Consider the following 18067-nt stretch of genomic DNA (forward strand, 5'->3'; position numbering starts at 1 on the left):
TTCAGGCATTTGCAAGCTGGACCATGTGTCTGTGATATTAGGTTCCAGTGTATAAGGGGCAGAGAAGAAACACTGGGTGGTAGCCAGGGAGAGTTCATGCCACATGTCTTCGTAGATGTCGGTTTTGATTCTTTGAAAACCTCCGTCACCAGGGCCAGAGGAGGCAGCGGTGTCTGTTACACTCCCCTGCTTTGCTGGTGGAGACACTGAAGTCTAGTTAGCTGGTGCACAGTGGTCAGCCAGCAGGAGGGAACCTGAGAATGAACCCACATCGCAATTGAGGTTCATCGCAATTGAGATTTAAAGGATTTTCTTAATAGCTTTTCAGTGAAATAATTTTCAAGCATTTAGGAACCGTGGACAAAACATAGAGAATGCTCAATTGTTGCTTTTTCTTTCTTGTCCTTTCTACAGGCTGTCCTAAGAGGTAACCATAAACAGTCTAATTTTACTATAACCTGATACTCCCATTTTTAGCAGTGTTTTCCTCTATGTAACTTTCTCAAACAAAGTTGGTATTTTACCAAACATGTAACAAGAAGAAAGAAAGCAAATAGGAGGCAAGAGAATGGGATATCATGTGTATCCTGTCATTTAGATTTCCTTCTTGTTCATTTATGAAGTAAAAGGCCAAATTCAGGTCCGAGGTCACTCAAGGGAGAAAAGAACCTGAGACTTCTTTGCATCATCCAGGCCACAAACCAACTCTGAAGTTCTTTTTGGCAACTTGTTTACTTGATGCCTACCTGAAATAGGTGGAGGGAGTCAGTTGAATTGAAACATTAACAGTTTAAAATAATAAATATGATCCGGTGTCTTACATCTATCCCTACCAGTGATAGAGCATCAGAATAAACAGACTTGGGAAAAAACTGTACTGGAAAATAGTTTGGTGTTACTGAGTAAAACTGACGGTGAACATATACCCTGTGACCCACCTTTTCCGCTCCTGTATATAACATCTTTTAGAAACCAAAATATGCACCAAGTGCAAGAATGTCCATGGTAGTGCTGTTCATACTAGCCAAAACTGTTCATCAACAGGATGGGTAAATAAACTGGTATGTTCATCATCCTCCTTGAAATTACAGCTGCACACATTGATGAATCTTAAAAACAGTGTAGGCAAAAGGCAGTTGTAGAAGAATATATACATAGAGTATGATTTCATTTATGTAAGTTCACAACATGCAAAACTAAGCAGTATATTAAGAACAAACAAAACATGATGACATTATAAAGAAAGAGGATGATAAGCACAAAATTCAGGACAGAGTTTACTAAAACCTCTGAGGTGGGAGGAGGAAGGGAGGAGCAGGAAGGGGCACCTGGAGTGGCAGTGCTTTGAAGGCCATGGTAATGAGTCTCTTGATTCTATCAAAGCGCTGCCTACCACCCTCCCTGCAGGCCCTACTGCAAAAATGAAAAAGGTAGCGGAATCAGACCTATCTTTGGATTGAGATTCTTCTTTCTGCTTTACAAGTAGTGATCAGTTTAATTCCAGAGCCCTGGCCTAATATTTTCTGATGATTATCTCCCCCAGAAAGAGAAGGAAATCCCTGCTGGGCAAGTCAGCTGTAATGTCAGCCACTTCCTCTGAAACATACACTGTTGATACCTATTAGCATAATTTCAGTCTCATTCCCTCCTGATTGATCAGTGATTTGCAGGCACTTTTTTAAAAAATCATCCTTTAGGGGGTGCCTGGGTGGCTCAGTCGTTAAGCGGCTGCCCTCGCTTCAGGTCATGATCCCAGGGTCCTAGGATTGAGCCCCGCGTCGGGCTCCCTGCTCCGCGGGAAGCCTGCTTCTCCCTCTCCCACTCCCCCTGCTTGTGTTCCGTCTCTCGCTGTCTCTCTCACTCTGTCAAATAAATAAATAAAAACTTTTTAAAAATCATGCTTCGGAAGGTTCTTGGGATCATGAAAAATCCCATTTGCCTGTTGACTGGTAAGATAAGCTGTTCTTTTATATTACTAGAAAGGTGAGAATAGCTACTCCCTGAGATGTCTTCCCAATCACTTGCATCACAGGAATTGCCCTCCCATGGTGGCTGAGAGGAGTTGGTGCAGGTTTGAACATCCTCATGATAGGTGAGGGTTAGAAATTGGAGAACACAGCCATATGTAGGTCAGGAAACAAGAGTATCTAGATGTAGAAGAAACTTTAAAGGGAAGCACATGGCCTGGGTTGATCACTGGGTACAGTTCAGGCCCCACCTATCCAACCATTCAGTTTGCCCCACCCCACAGTCACTCACTTGTTGGGGATGTGTGATATGTTGTCTCCTCCTAGGGGTGGCTGGAGTTCATGCAGCTTGGAAAAGGTGAAAACCCTACCTTCCTTCCAGCTATTGATTATAGCCTGTCTTCATAAACAGAATGACCTGTTCCCTACCCGGAAAACCACCCTTCTGCGGTGCAGGCCTGAGTCAGAGAGAGCCCCACCCAAGCAGCAGACAGACAGGGGGAGCTGAGAGCAGGTGCAGAGTTGAGAACAAACAGGGGTTCACATCAGTGCAGGCGCATGACTAGGCAGAGATTCATAGGCAGGCGTGGCCCTGAGCCTGCGGCAAATTGTCTTGGGCTATTTCCCATTACACTCTGCAGTTAGGTAACTCTTCACCAACTTGTAAGTCGTGGAAACCACACCCCTAAATGCCATATCTAGGGACCTGTTTCCTGGGCAGGTGATCCTGACCAACCACAGGGCCACCTTTTTCTTTTAGGCTAGGGCTTTGGGAACTGTGCTCCCTTGTTAGTATGGTTTGAAATGAAATCTCATCCTATCAGAACTTCTCTACAGGGGCGCCTGGGTGGCTCAGTTGGTTAAGTGTCTGCCTTCAGCTCAGGTCATGATCTCAGAGTCCTGGGATCAAGCCCTACATGGGGCTCCCTGCTCAGCGGGAGAGTCTGGTTCTCCCTCTCCCTTTGCCTCTCCTCGTGTGCTCTCTCTCTCTCTCTCGCTCACTCTCTCTCTTTCTCAAATAAATAAATAAAATTTAAAAAAACTTCCCTCCATAAAATAGGCCAAAGGATGGATATATGTGTGTGATCTTCTTTGGGCCACCTGCTTTTCCAGGTGTCCCCTTAGCTTGATGGGTTTTATTGAAAGATCCTTATGAAAGAAGCCCTGTATTTTATGCATATAAACCTTTTTCTGTGGATTTACTAGCCTCATCTTTGCTTTCTAATTCAAGAAAGATTACCACCCTCCTCACATTACTACTTCATAATTAATCCTGTATCAGCTCTTTATCCCAATTATAAGAACTTGTAGTGGGCTCCAATAGAGTATTTCTCTTTGTACTGCCTAGATGCTGTTTTGTTTTAGTACCTGCCCCCCTCCCCCGGTTATTAATGTTAAACATGCTCATTATTTTTAAATTTTAAAACTTATACAAATATAGAGTGTTGGAAGTAAAGCCCTCCCTGAAAGTATTCTGCCTTTCTTGAAAGGAACCCTGTTACCAGTTTGATGATGTTCCTTCGGGTCTTTTCCTATAATTCTTCTAACATGGGAACTGACCATTCCAAATGTGGTCAGCATGCTTTTTCACTTAATTGTATACCTTGGACAGCATTCCATTAAAACGCCTGTTTTTAATAGCTTCATGAATGGCATGTAGGTATATGGACTGTAATTTAAATAAATCTTTTTTTTTTTTTGGTGTCTGATCCTTTAGTACCACTGTATTATATAATAAACATCCTTATATTTCTATCTTTGTGCACTTATAGTAGTATTTCTCTAGAAGAATTCCTGGTTTAAGGGTTAAATTTTGAGAGCTGTTGTCAGATTTCAGTCTCAGAATTTCTACAGTTCAGGGGCACCTGAGTGGCTCAGTTGGTTAAGCATCTGCCTTCGGCTCAGGTCATGATCCCAGGTCCTGGGATCAAGCCCCACATCGGGCTCCCTGCTCAGTGAGGAGCCTGCTTCTCCCTCTCTCCCCTGCCCGTGCTCTCTCTCTCACTCTCTCTCTCTCAAATAAATGAATAAAATCTTAAAAAAAAAAAAAAAGAATTTCTACAATTCACATTCCTACCAACTATATATGAGAGGACTTGTTTGGCCATGCCATCATCAACACTAGCTGCTAGCAACCATTTTAAGCCTTGTCAGTCTGATAGGTAAAAAAATCAGATATCATATTCGTTTTTATTATTGTTGTTTTGCTTTGTTTTTGTTTTTTGCTATTAGTTAAATTGAGCATCTTTTTTTTTTTTAAGATTTTATTTATTTGACAGAGAGAGACACAGCGAGAGAGGGAACACAAGCAGGGGAAGTGGGAGAGGGAGAAGCAGGCTTCCAGCGGAGCAGGGAGCCCAATGCGGGGCTCGATCCCAGGACCCTGGGATCATGACCTGAGCTGAAGTCAGACGCTTAATGACTAAGCCTCCCAGTCGCCCCAAATTGAGCCTCTTTACAAATGTTTATTGCCTACTTCTTCCATTGGGTATTAAATACAAAGCATTTGCAGGTTAATATTTAAATTTATCTGGGAGCAGTTTCCTGGGAGGGTGTTGATTGATTTCACAAACCAGAGTAAGGCATTTCCTGTGTATGTCCTCCACAGCAAACAGCGGCATAACAAGCTCTGGAGATCTCACTCAGATAGCGACCTCTCAGACCACCATGAACCCATCTGCAAACCAGGGCTAGAACTCAACAAGAAGGAGATCACCACCTCAGCAGACCAGATTGCCGAGGTGAAGACCATGGAGAATCACCCACCCATACCTCCCGTCTTTGTGGAACATGTCGTCCCACAAGATGAAAATCAGAAGGGCCTGTGTACCAAAGAAAGAATGATCTGCTTGGAGTTTACTTCTAGGGAATTTCATGCCGGACAGATTGAAGATGAATTAAATCTAAATGACATCAATGGATGCTCATCAGGGTGTTGTCTCAGTGAATCAAAATTCCCTCTTGACAACTGCCATGCATCCAAAGCCTTAATCCAACCTGGACAGGCCCCAGAAATTGCCAACAAGTTCCCAGACTTAACAGTGGAAGATTTGGAGACAGATGCTCTGAAAGCAGATGTGAACGTCCACTTACTGCCTTTGGAAGAGTTAACATCTCGCCTGAAAGACATTCCCATGTCCCCTGATCCTGAATCACCAAGCCCCCAACCTAGTTGCCAGGCTGAAGTCTCAGATTTCAGTACAGATCGCATTGATTTTTTTAGCGCCCTAGAAAAGTTTGTAGAGCTTTCCCAAGAAACCCGGTCCCGATCTTTTTCCCACTCAAGGATGGAAGAACTGGGCGGAGGAAGGAGTGAGAGCTGTCGACTCTCAGTGGTAGAAGTAGCCCCTTCCGAAGGGACCGCTGATGACCAGAGAAGCAGCTCTTTGAGTAATACTCCCCATGCATCTGAAGAATCTTCAATAGATGAGGAACAGTCAAAGGTAAAAAGTATCTTTATAGTAAGTAGTTCTCTACCTAATGAAGTTCTTTTGGAAGACAAAATATTTGGGATTCTGCTGTGTTCGTTTTACTTTTAATGTTGCTAAAGATTTAGGAAGGCGGTTTGGGAGAGACAGCGTGGCTGAGACTTTCCTTGAAAACTTAAGGCTTAAAATTTTTTTAAACCCATTGCCTTTTGAGGAATTTATCTTTCCAAGCTTTTGGTGTCTTTGGAAGCACTTTGGAGAGGGGATGGGGATGGTGGGTAGCCAAAACAAATCTCCTGCCTGAACAAGGAGAGGCCCCCTCCCTGGACCTCTGCAGTTCAAATCAAATCTCACCAATAATGAAGTGCCTGGGACTGACATGCTGCCTGAGTAAGACCTGTGTCTCTCTGAGGAGATGGATTTGTTTGGGAAATACTGTCTCAGAAAATTCAAAGACTAGACAATGTGTAAATAGTTGTTAGAGTAGCAGCGCATGCTGAGTTCTTGCTATTAATAATGTTTCTCGATTGGTCCTTATCTCAGACCCTGTGGTATCCAAGATTTGAGGGATAGTTTTGGGAAATGATTGAGAACAGACAGACCCTGAAGATTCTTCTCTGTGGCATATGAGCTCATAGGAGCCCTTTCAGACCAGGGAAAGAACTACTGTGTATCAATTCTAAGACTCACTCTTATTCTCATTTTGACACTTCTGAAATTGGGATGCATCTTAAAAACAATGGTATCTTAGATCACTATAATAAAGTAGTTGTGAAGTAAATGGTGACAGATTTACTCTCACATATCAAACTTCACTTAATGATTTCGGTGGAGGTAACTACATTTTTGACATCTCCTGATAGCTGTCTACTTATATTTACCACCTTGTCCATGACTTATCTTTTCTGTCTCTTTACCCCAGGGCAGTCATTGCCTCTGCTTCTGTCTTCTCTCCCCAGAGGTTATGCCTCTGCTTCATTTTTACTGGGAAATGAGAATGCTTGAGTTCTCCTTTGGACCAGTGGGCGTAGCAGCTCTGACAGAAATAGCTTTTCTGCAAAGCCCCCCGTCATATGAGCACTCTCTCCACAGCCTGTGCACTGGGCCTGCTGTGGCTTCTCTCCCAGTCTCGGCTAGTTTACCTCTGCCTAATATCCCAGCAGATTTCTCCCAAAGGTGTGCCTGACCTTGTTGGTTTGTGCTAGCTCTGACTTTCTTTTGAAGGAGAAAGATCAGAACAATTCCTAGGGAAATGTTATACTTTGAAGGCTTATAAAAATGTTAAAGTAGGGGCGCCTGGGTGGCTCAGTCAGGTAAGCATCTGCCTTGGGCTCAGGTCATGATCTCAGGGTCCTGGGATCCAGCCCCACATCGGGCTCCCTCTCTCCCCCTCATCCCCTCCCCTCTGCTCATGTTCTCTCTCTCAAAATAAAGTAAAATATAAATTAATTAATTAATTAATTAAATAAATAAACTGTTAAAGCAGATTGATGGTTGTTACGATCCACCTTAAGAGATGTCTAAGCCATTTTCAGCTTTTGAAATTCATTTTTTTTAACAATAGGACCTGATTTTATATTGGCTAATTTTCTTTTGCCTCGATCTAAATCCATCCAAATTTATAACTGGTAGAACAGTAATATATCAGAGTCACAGTTTCTAAGTTTGCTTAGGCATGTGGCTCCGTAAGCCAAGTAAACCTTTCCCAGAAGGAGCCATGCAAAACTTGGAAATTGTGTGACCAGGTACAGAGTGCCCTCACGTGCTGGAATGCTATTGCCAAGAGATTCCAAGAGTGGAAGGGTAAGGATGAAAGCTGGCAGGACAGAGGAGAGAAGAGAGCAGTGAGTCTCCAAATCAGACATCAGATGATAACCTCATTCATCTTACCCTAACACTGGGCATATTGAAGGTGGTCACTGAGCCCTTGAATGGAACTCTTCCCCTTGAACTAGGTTAGAATCAACAGAATCAAACTGGAAGTTGATAGGCCAGAGACGAAAAATCTCATCTACCCCAGTATGGCCTAAATCCTGAAGGCTAATGGTCTTAGGAAAGTAAGGATTGGGGCACCTGGGTGGCTCAGTTGGTTGGGCGTCTGCCTTCGGCTCAGGTCATGATCCCAGGGTCCTGGGATCGAGTCCTGCATCAGGCTCCTTGCTCAGCGAGAAATCTGCTTCTCCCTCTGCCCTTCCCCCTCCCCCTGCTCCTGTGCTTGCTTGCTCTATATCTCTCTCTCTCTCTCAAATTCTTCAAAAAAAAGAAAAGATTATAGAAGCCTCCAAGGCTAACCGCTATTCATTTTTGAAGCAAGATACTGGGTTGGAATTCTGTTTAAATAAACAGAACAGGGCACCTGGATGGCTCAGATGGTTGGGTGTCTGCCTTTGGCTCAGGTCATGATCCCAGGGTCCTGGGATCGAGTCCCGCATCGGGCTCCCTGCTCCTTGGGAGCCTGCTTCTCCCTCTGCCTCTCTCTCTCTCTCTGTCTCTCATGAATAAATAAAATCTTTAAAAAAAATAAAAAATAAACAGAACAAAAGTTTAGTAGACAGTGATACAAGCTGTAACAAATTTTGTATCTCTTCCTTTGATGAATCTGTTTTGGGTTTTTTTTTTCCTTGTATGACAAAACAGTTGGCCAGAGGACAGTCCCAGGCAGAGGACAGTCCCAGGCACTCCATGATTTATGTCCTCATAGCCGGAAGGTTCTCCTGGATTAGAAGATCACTAAGCAAAACATCTGGCATTTTTAATTAGACTATGATTTGCCATAACCATCTCACTGTTTTCTCCCTAGGCAATCTTAGAACTGGTCAGCCCAGACATCTTCATGCAGTCTCACTCAGAAAATGCAATTTCAGTCAAAGAAATCGTTACTGAGATTGAATCCATCAGTCAAGGAGTCGGACAGATTCAACTGAAAGGAGACATCTTATCTAACCCATGTCATACACCAAAGAAGCACACCATCCATGAGCTGCCCCTTGAGAGGGCTCAGGCCCTGGAGAACAAACCTGGAAATCTGGAGCAGAATGAGGGTTCCTCCACAGCCCAGCCTGAACTAGCCAAAGACTCAGGGAAGTGGGACCTAGAAGGCTGCTTAACTATACACTCATCCACCACAGAGTTGGAAGAAGAGGAACCAGCTGAGGAGGAACAAGAGCTCTGGGGCCCAGGAATGCACCCAGGTGCCAAGTGGTACCCTGGGTCCGTGAGGCGAGCTACCTTGGAGTTTGAAGAGCGCTTGCGACAGGAGCAGGAGCACCATGGTGCTGCCCCTGGTTGTACCTCATTGTCCATTCGCAAGAATTCCAAGAATGATTCTGCTGTGGCAGACCTAGCACCAAAAGGAAAGAGTGATGAAGCTACCCTTGAACATTCTTTTGTCCCTAAGGAACCAGAGATTAGCAAGGGCAAAGGGAAGTGCAGTGGGTCCAAAGCTGGCTCCCTACCCCATTCTGAGCAAGATGTCATTGTTCCAGCACCTGAGCTGCTGGAGTTTCAGGAGCGCCCAGGGTCAGATACTAGTACAAAGCAGGGAGGAGTCCAGAAGGAGCAGAGGACTGTGGTTTCATGCCAGGGATCTGAGACACAAGCAGGCCCTCTTTCCCTTCCCAAAAAGGTGGAAATCATTGAGTATACCCACACAGTTACATCTCCCGATCACCCTGGGCCAGGAAGTGGAAGAGCCACGAGCAAAAAGAGTGGGGAGCAAGGACTGCGGAAAGTGAAAGTGGAGGACTCCATCCCCGTCCTCTGTGCACTGGATGAAAATCTGAACAGGACTCTCGGCCCCGCCCAGGCTCACCCCAACGTGCTACCTCTGCCTCATTCTTCCCCTCCTGAGCACAACAGTCCCACCAACCTGACCTCCACCCTGAGCAGCCCTGAAGCCTGGGACGACAGCCTGTTGACAGCCCCGGAGACAGGAGGGCCTTTTGTCAGTCACACAACCCACGTCCCGTCTGCCAGCTTGGATTCCGCATATCCGCAGACTGTAGTTCACCTCGAAGGCTTCAGAGAGCAAAGCAGCACCACCGACAATGAGCCCTCTTCAGAGCAGGAGAGCTGGGAAGAAAGTCAGGAGGGCCCCTTTTCCAGTGGCAATGAAGTACCGTCCAAGGACCCCCAGTTAACTAGTGAAGACCTAAGCCAACTCATTGACAATATTGGGGAGTTACAAGAAAAACTGGACCCATTACCTGTAGCCTGTCACCTCCCACATAGCTCTAGTAGTGACAATATAAAGGGTCTCAGCCATAGCCCCAGCGTGGTGAAGGAGCGCACTAAAGAAATCGAGTCCCGAGCGATTTGCCAGGGAGGGCTCACCAAACCATCCCAAATGAGGCATTCGGCTGTGCTCGCCAAGTTAGGTTACTTGGACCTCTGTAAAGACTGTTTATCGGAGAGAGAGCCTGTCTCCTCTGATACCCCTCATCTCAAACTGCTTCAGCCCTTCATCAGAACAGACTCAGGCATGCATGCCATGGAGGCCCAGGAGCCTTCAGAAAACCCAGATGCCCCCCAGAACCTAGAGCCCACCAAGTATTTTATAGAGCAACTCAAAACAACAGAGTGTATCGCGCAGAGCAAGCCAGTGGAGAAGCCCATCGTACAGTATGCCAAAGAATTTGGTTACAGTCAGCAGTGTTTGCTCCCCAGGGCAGGACCTGAATTGACTAATTCTGAAGGAGGCCTTCCTTTGCCACAACCCCAGGGACTGCAGTGTGCAGGCCCAGCTCCAGGGCTGGCTGTGACGCCCCGTCAGCCACACGGCAGAACTCACCCCCTTAGGAGACTGAAAAAAGCAAATGATAAAAAACGGACAACCAACCCCTTCTATAATACCATGTGATTCTGAGCCTACACGTGTGACTTTCTGAGAGAAATGTTTGTAAAAGGGGCAGGTGTAATATGTAAGGAACATGCACTTTATTTGTTAATTTTATAATATTTTGGTCATTTTACTGTTCCTGGCGCATGCGGGGTTTGGGTTTTTTTTTTTTCCTCTGTGTATGTGTGTGTGAGAGAGAGAGATTGATTTGGACAGCAAGACCATTTTAGCATTTTTTATTTTTAGAAAATTCAAACCTCAAAAATACTCATTTTCAAAGAGCACCTTTATCAAAGGCAAATTGCTGTTTTTCAGTCAGCTCCCACCTGCTCCTCATTTGCCCTCTGAGAAAAAGGCTGGAAATCGGAAATGCCCCCCTGGGCCTGTGTGGTGATGGTTTGGGCTTCAGACCTGATGCATGGGATGGGGCTGAAGAGCAGCCGCAAGTGTGCGTGCTCTCAGCCTTGGGCCCTGGCCCACTGAGAGTTCCCAAAGTGGGCAGGTTCTGCTTTGCTTTCAAAGGGCGGTCTTCCAGAAGCCAATTCTTCTGGATTCCTGAGTCTGTCATTATTAAAAGGCATGATACTGGCTGGCTTTGTAAACTTACCAAGCAGATAGTTCCCCCCCCCAGGCACATAATTTTTAAATTAAAAGCGAACCCCAAATGAAATCTAAGAGATCTGTGTAGAGGAAAGCACATGAGGAGGAGGAGGAGGCGAAGTCTGTGGAGGCTGTGGCCCAGTATCTTCCGGGTCAGTGGGCTCCACATAGGTGGTCATCCTGGCCCTCCCTGCCAGGAAGTGGGCTCTGCAACATCCTTCCAGTTAAAACAGAATAGGGACAAGTTTGAAAAACAGCAATTGAAAGTCAGTGTGTTCTTGTAAAATGAATACATACGTAGGGTTTTAACACTTCCATTACTTGAATAATTCTGTGGGCCTTCTGAGTTTAATGGCCGTATCTTTTTCCAATTTACTTTCCTCCCTCATGCTGTTTCTCCCAGTGCTGCCCTTTTTTTAAATTCCATAGATGATATTTGAATTGTTACATTACTTACGTATAACCTCCGTTGAACGCAAAGTTTTCTTATCGATGTTAACACTTGACATGGGATTTTTTTTTTCTTCTCCTGGAAGATTTGTCATACACAGTATTTATGTACATAATGTCACTTTCTTACAGTGTTTTGTTGATGTCGTCTTAGGATCTTTTTGATTTAATCTTTTTAAGAAGGAGTAAAGCTGCAACTGGAGAAAACACACAGACACCACAGAAATAAAACTGATAATTGCTGGTAGGAATCTGCAGAGTATATTGATGGTGGTTTTGTTTAAATGGGGACTTCTGATCGCCATCCCCTGCCAAATTATGTGTTAGTAACTTCTTTCTCAGAGAAACCCCTAAAGGCTCCCATTAGATCCCAGTTTGACTGAAAGCTGATTTCTCTTGGAGACTGAAATCCCAGAGCGGATTGTTTGCCAGGAGCTGAACCACAGCCAGGGAGTGTATGTGAGTGTTACTGCTGCCCCGGGTGGAAGCTTCTCTTGGGCTGAAGGGTTCATCAGTAGGAAGGCCCCTGCCAAGGGCAGGCACCCATTATGACTCCGTTTAGGATGCTTTTGCTTTGCTGCTATTGTGGAGATCTTAACACGGGAGCGCTTGCCATAAAAAGCCTATTTGGGCTTCTTACAGAAAACATTGAGCCTGGAATGAAATACCTTCTGCAGCTCATCAAAACTGAGGAGGTTTGCAAATTTGCTTCCTGTTTGCTTTGGTTGATGTCCATGTTGCTGAGAGATTGACCAAGTACAGACTTGGGCTTTGGTTTTTGGCTCATCACGGACGGCACTGAGAGGAAAAGACAGATGCCCAGACTGTCAGGGGGATGTCAGAGGCCAGAGTTTGGTGGGGGCAGATAGTGGGGTGACCTCCAGGAGAGAGAAAAGGTGGATTGAAGCCATTCATAGGTGCTCCAGGGGAGCTGTGAATCCAGTTGCTGTGCAGGAGGTGGATTGGACAGAAACCTCCTGCTCTAAGTGTCTTTATGATATAGTAATTATATGTACCTGTGCAGTCCTTAAATAGTTTCCTTAAATGTTCAAATGTATCCTCCACACAGCTTTGTGGTTCCTGGGTGTTTAATGTGTTGTGAAGTGGTTCTCTTAGGTGGTGTGTACCAGTGTGAGGAGGCTTGCGAGACAGGGTTATGAATTTCCAGGACTCCTCCATCTGAACAGCCCTGTTGAGGCAGTTCCGCCACCACCAGTATGATAGGGAAAGGACAGGAAGTTGTGGCAGGGGCAGGGAGAGAAGGATCTGCATGGAGGTGAAGAGCGTGGTGTCCCCTCATTAATCCTTTGAAATGGTGACATCCCTCACATTAAGAACTTAATACAAGCGGGAACAACAGTATTGCACTGTTCTCTCTCCTCCCCTGCAACTGCGGTTACTGCCCACTATCCCTGCAATAAGTAACAACAGAGGTGGGGAAGAGATCCTCTAATGCTGTGAAGAAAACTTTTCTTTAAAGAAAAAGGAAATAGTCTTGCCCTGCCTTCCTTTTTTTTAATTACATTCTTGGTTATCATGTAATCTACCTGCCTCAATAAGCATCCTCCATTCGGGGTAATTCAACCATGCCATGGGGTTTTGCCAGCCTCTCAAACCCCCACAATTGAGTGTCCATGTGTTATTTGCAAGCTGAGCGATGTCCAGGGGCAGTACATGATGAGCCATCAAGGACTTCTCAGACTTTCTTGTCCTCAGACTTTTTGATAATCTCAGGTGGCCTATTTCCCTTTCCTGTTCATGGAAAACTCAAACCCAGAACAGCAGGTCTGGTAGGTTGACAGAGATGAGTAGAAAAAGTCTTGACCTCTTGTTCAGTGCCTCTCTTTATCGTTATTTTGAAAACCACCATAGTCTGACTCTCAGTTACTCTGGAGGAGAGAGAGAAAGAGTGTGTGTGTGTGTGTGTGTGTGTGTGTGTGTGTGTGTGTGTGTGTGTGTGCGCACATGTGCAAAAATATTTTGAAAAGTAACATTTTGGTGCATGGGGTAGAAGCCCCAGGAGCACACAACTTTTGAGCTATAATCTGGAGGGTTACCTGTCAGCAGGAAGGAGAGAAACTTCAACCATTTCCTGATTTTAGAAAACACTTAGGAGTAGTATATACTGTAGTAGACCTATAGTACTGTACTATAGTAATATTCATCTCTCCTCATTTTGGTTGCCTTTCAGAGTCTTAATGTTTGGGATCATTCTTAGCACCCCAGTTTCTCCAGGCTCTTTATCTAGCATTTTCCTGGTTCTGTACCTTTATCCCAACTCTTTTATATTTGGGAAACTACCAAGAGCTCCAAGGACAACCTGAGAATGACAGCTCAGGCTCTGAGGTCCCCTCTGGCTCAAGGGCCCCAGACAGATACTTTTGGGTAAACCTGAAGTTTCTCAGACATAGCAGCTCATAAAAATCTTCACCTGTTCCATCTGAGGATTTCAGTTTTATAGTGATCTAGGCATGTTTGGTAGAGATGTTTCTGTGGGAGTTTTTTTTTTTTTCTTTTAAGAAAGCATTATGCAAAGAGGGTCACTTTTAAGGGCATTTTAAATTTTTTAAATAAAGCCATTCTTTGGCTCTTTTTGACAACTATTTGTGGATACTTTGTTTACATTGTAATAATTAAAACATGCATCCTCTTGACAGCCACTCGGTCCCCTCCTCCAGGCACCCGCCCTGGCTGTCCTGCGGAGTCCTCACGCAGAGCAAGGCTGTGGTGGTCAGCCCTTACCCGAGGGGAGCTGGGGAGGACCTGGACCTGACTTCCATCTGTGTCCTGCACTCCCGTTCAACACTCTGTGTGGAAATAGCCCTTTCCTCAGTCAGTGATGGTGTGTCTTACAGTGATGGTTATAACGGTGAATGGCTAGTGTCATTTTTGTCTAAAGCTTGTTTTGCTTTTTGATGGTAGATGAAATTTTAGCTCTTTCCGCACCAGTCCAACTTGAAAGGTATCTTGGACTTTGTTTTCCCTTCCAGACTAAAAGGTCAAGGCATGTATCAGGCATAAATGTATTTGCTGCCTCAACTCATCTGACACCCATATTAGGAAAAAGCCTGCCACCAAAGCGGGAAGCTGCACACTCCTAACCCCTGTCCCAGGGCTTTGGGGTCCCTTGATGCCATGGAGAGCTATTGCAAGGTGCTTGTGTACTTTTACAGCATGGAAGTGGAGGGTGACTGGGCCTGGCTCCTGCTATGAAAAAACCAGCCTCATGTTCTCAGTGCCCCCGAGATCTAGGACAGAATTTCTGAACTGGAATCGCCCCGCGTCGGCTGGAAGCTGCCTCCGAGGGTATATGACTAGTGCTGCCGTCTGGGTCCTCACAGCAACACTGGTGGCAGCGTCCTCTGTACACGCAGAGCTAATACCCAGGGCTCCATTCCAGCTGATGACCCAAGCTGGAAGCTGGGGAACTGGCCCTGAAATGATTCTCAGTCAACAGGCCCACAGGGGATTGTTTGGTTTTTGTGGGTTGGGTTTGGTTTGGTTTTGTTTTGTTTGGATTTTGGTTTGCCTGGCATAGCTTAAGGTGCCTTTTATTTTTTTTCTTTCTACTTTATTTTGTAGGACTTGTTCTAAATGTAGAAAACAACCCCAAAAGACTCTCCCACTGACTGTTACCTTTGCCCCAGGCCAGTCCGAACTTTTATGCTCACATTTTATTAAAGCAGGTGCTCCCTGGAATCTCTGGGACCTTTTTGAGGCATTTGAAGCAGAATATAAAGAGTGGTCTCATCTCCTTCCTTAATCTTCCTGGTGGTTGGGATGTTCCACTTGTATCATAGATTTTTTTTTTATTACTGATGTGCTCTGCTGTTTTTAAATGTGAACTTGTGTGCAAATGTGCAGATTCAATGTTCTTGTTACAGATTAAATAAATTTTTATTTTGAAGATGACACGTGTATTTCATCAAATGCAAAGAAAAGGGGGGGAGGCGGTGCTAGAGAAGGTGGAGGGATTGGGAGAGAACACTGGTGAGCAGTAGGGCACATGGAGCAATTCTTGCTCTCCATCAGGCACGTCCTTAAGAGTTAGCTGAGCTCTGGGGAAAAAAATACAACTTTCTACCTCCTACAAAATAAGGACTGGATAGAATCACCAAAGATTATTTCAGACTTTGTGGCTCCAATCAAGTGACCAAGCTGGGAACTTGCCTGGTCAAAGAAGACCTTGCCAAAGCCACCACCTGAATGTTAGGAGAATGAATAAGCAAAGGGACCAAAATTTCTCTGCCACGTGTGGTACAGACTGCTCTGGGACACAGCTGCTGTGACCTGCCCCAGCAGGGACTAGATTTCTTGGGTCACTGACCTCTGGACAGTAGTGAGATAGAACTCACAAACTTTCACCTCAGCTCACTGAGTGATTTCTGGAAATGGGGCATGACTTTCTAAAGAAGTAAAAGCTTTTAACCATCTCCTGCCATTAGAAGAGAAGCACTGGATAATGGTTGAAGAAGGGAGATGGGGCTGACAGGCCATTCTCCAAAACAGGCTGGGTGTGGGAGGGAGCAGTTCTCCACTTCTCCCACTCCTCCATAGACCCATCATGAGCTGTATAGTGGCACCATTCATCACTATTATCTAGGGAAAGCTCAGTTTCCAAAGTGCTGGCAAAACAAAGTATTGATGTGTCTAGAGAAAACACTACGTTGAACTAAAATTAAGTCGGCCCACTGCATTCTGAATTGTCCAAATCAAGTAGGAGAGACACATGACTGGTCTGGCTGGAGTACCAGAGTGCATGATGGTAAAGGCAAGGTCATTTCACAATGTTTTCTAGGGGTGCCCGGAGTCACTGACCTGTCTAGATAAGCTAAGTCTTTATAGCCAAAGCAAATCATGTCTAAGTTGCCAGGCCACCTCTTCCAGAAAATGACTTTATGAAAGACGAAATCCATGCCTGTCTTCTACGGATTGTAGTTCAGAGCCCAGCTAAGAGTTCAAAGGGTTAACCACACAGGAAAGTACCCTAGCCCAAGTGGCTTCTTCCCCTGATTAGTTCTTTATGCCTTGGCTCTGCCTGCCCACTCTCTGCCAAGCTTTGGCAGCCAGAAGAAAGCCCAGAGGGCAGACCTGAGAGGCATGCCTGGTCCAAGTGATACCTGTGAGTCCCTGCTTCTGTACCTGGAGAGCACCCCTCTTTTCAGATGATAGAACTGAAGGCAGGATGGATTAAAGGATTCCTACTTCCTAGTCTCAGACTCTTGCCTCTAGAATGGAGTCCTCTTTAAAGAGGAGGAAAGGAAAGGGGAAAGAAAAGGTCATTTCAAGGTAGGAGGCGGCGTGTCAAATCCCTTGTCTGCCAACAGGTGGTGCAGAGTTGGAAGGAACCTGACCCAGCCCTCTTCATTGTACAGCTCAGAGAACTGCAAAACTGGGGTGATTGAGTCAGGGCCAGAACTCCAGTTTTCTAATTATTCCAAGCATCCTTTCCTTTGTGCCACAAAAACTAACCCTCAATATCAGCATTTATGAGATAAAGTGGCACTATTCTTCAAGAGGAAACAAAAATGCATGGTGCTGAATAGCATGGACCCAGATGCCGGACCACTGGATAAAAGTCGCAGTTCCACCAACTACCAGTTGAGTGATGGGTAAACTACTTAATCTCTATGTGCCTTAGTTTCCTCACCTATAAAACAGGGATACTAAGAATAGCTGTCACAGAAGGCTGTTATCAGAATGAACTTAATATGTGTAAAGTTGTGACCTATTGTTATTAAGGAGCCACTGAACAACTCAGCTCTTTCCCTCCTAATCACGTGCCTGGAATCTTTAGGTAAAAGGGAGAGTCATCTACCCTTATGGCCCTCTGTACCATGAATTATTTCTGGAGTACCTGTAAGTTTCTGATTCTATTCCCCTACAAGCCACTGGATACTTGGACTCCTCTTGAGAAGGAGCCTTGGGTGGGCCATTGGGGTTCCCAAGCACCTTCCCTCCTCTTAACCCCCGATGCTAATCTCTGCCCTCCAGAAGGCTGTTCCATTGATTCCCAGGTGTGCCCTGGAGAATAGGAGGTAATAACTGGCCTCATGCTGCCTCCAGGGCCTTATGATCCAAAGCACGAAATCTAGGCAGTGGGTGGGTGCTGGATGTACAGCAGCTTCAGGGACTAGTTGTTCTTCACTGGCTGTATTTTGATCAGGTTTGTTTTTATTTTCTCCTTAACCTTGATCAATACTCAGATCCCTGGGTCCCAGGGGGAGTGGGGGGGGGGGGCGGCTGGGACTTGTTTGGAACACAATTGTGCACCAATTTAAACAAGTCCCAGAAGAATTCATTAGGAATTAGGCTGGGCAATTAAAATTTGATTGCTGTGGCGCCCAAGTGGCTCAGCTGGTTAAGCGTCTGACTTCAGCACAAGTCATGATCTCAGGGTCCTGGGATGGAACCCTGCAACAGGCTCCCCTCTCAGTGGGGAGTCTGCTTCTCCCTCTGCCTCTCTGTCCCTCCCCCGTCCCCGCCCCCGCTCATGCTCGCGTTCTCTCTCTCTCTCTAAGTCTTTTTTAAAAATAAATAAAATTTGATTGCCAAAGGCCTGTGGCAGCTGCTTCTCCTTGAACCTGGTGTTCCCACGGGGTCAAGGTGGATTCATTCCCCCACCTAGTCTTTAGTCTGCTTTCTGCCCTGCTCCATGGAATCCTCTCTAACTTGATGAAATGCCTAGTTATAGTGCCAACGTTTTAGGTTCTCAAGTGGTCGCTATAGCCGTTAATAACAATAAACGACATTCAGAGCCCCCTGTCGGGTACCCTCGAGCTGCC

The 18067-nt window shown here is 45.4% G+C and overlaps 1 protein-coding gene across 7 annotated transcripts in view; it reads left to right on the top strand.

Moving 5' to 3' along the window:
• The window catches only part of SSH2 (slingshot protein phosphatase 2), a 242078-nt gene extending 226890 nt beyond the window's left edge, over positions 1-15188 (top strand). For 6 of the 7 annotated variants that reach the window (XM_027624637.2, XM_027624641.2, XM_027624635.2 and 3 more), the window contains 2 exons: positions 4576-5410; positions 8196-15188. In XM_027624637.2, the coding sequence (XP_027480438.1) occupies positions 4576-5410; positions 8196-10253 (2893 nt within the window). In that variant the 3' untranslated portion in view covers positions 10254-15188. The remainder of the gene's footprint in view (positions 1-4575; positions 5411-8195) is intronic. The other variant, XM_027624639.2, reaches the window with a different exon arrangement.
• The last annotated feature ends 2879 nt before the right edge of the window (positions 15189-18067 follow it).

This window comes from Zalophus californianus, chromosome 16 (genome assembly GCF_009762305.2).
Source record: "Zalophus californianus isolate mZalCal1 chromosome 16, mZalCal1.pri.v2, whole genome shotgun sequence".
Classification (NCBI taxonomy): domain Eukaryota; kingdom Metazoa; phylum Chordata; class Mammalia; order Carnivora; family Otariidae; genus Zalophus; species Zalophus californianus.